General features: G+C 72.5%; 1 protein-coding gene across 1 annotated transcript; it reads left to right on the top strand.

Moving 5' to 3' along the window:
• Positions 1–4: 4 nt before the first annotated feature.
• On the top strand, positions 5–365 carry LOC121351256 (E3 ubiquitin-protein ligase TRIM41-like; the record flags this gene model as incomplete). The annotated part of the gene is made up of 1 exon (XM_041463243.1): positions 5–365. A coding segment is annotated over one exon (354 nt), but the record flags the coding sequence as incomplete, so codon positions are not given.
• Positions 366–371: the final 6 nt, after the last annotated feature.

The following is a 371-nucleotide window of genomic DNA, read 5'->3' as shown; positions in this document are numbered from 1 at the left end:
CCGCCACTACTGGGAGGTGGAGGTGGGCGGCCGGCGCGGCTGGGCGGTGGGCGCCGCGCGGGAGAGCGCCCGGCAGCGGCACAAGGGCGCGGCGGGACCCCCGAAGAGGGAGATCTGGGCGGTGGGCACCAGCGGCAAGAAGTACCAGGCGCTGACGGCCACGGAGCAGACGGCGCTGGCGCCCGGCGAGCAGCCGCGGCGCTTCGGCGTCTACCTGGACTACGAGCGCGGGCAGCTGTGCTTCTACAACGCCGAGAGCATGAGCCACATCCACACCTTCCACATCCGCTGCCGCGAGCGCGTCTTCCCCTTCTTCCGCGTGCTGGCCCGGGGCACGCGCATCAAGATCTGCACCTGACGGCGTTCCCCGA

Source organism: Pyrgilauda ruficollis, unplaced genomic scaffold (genome assembly GCF_017590135.1).
Source record: "Pyrgilauda ruficollis isolate IOZ18807 unplaced genomic scaffold, ASM1759013v1 scaffold16218, whole genome shotgun sequence".
Lineage (NCBI taxonomy): Eukaryota > Metazoa > Chordata > Aves > Passeriformes > Passeridae > Pyrgilauda > Pyrgilauda ruficollis.
This window is presented reverse-complemented; position numbering and strand designations above follow the sequence as displayed.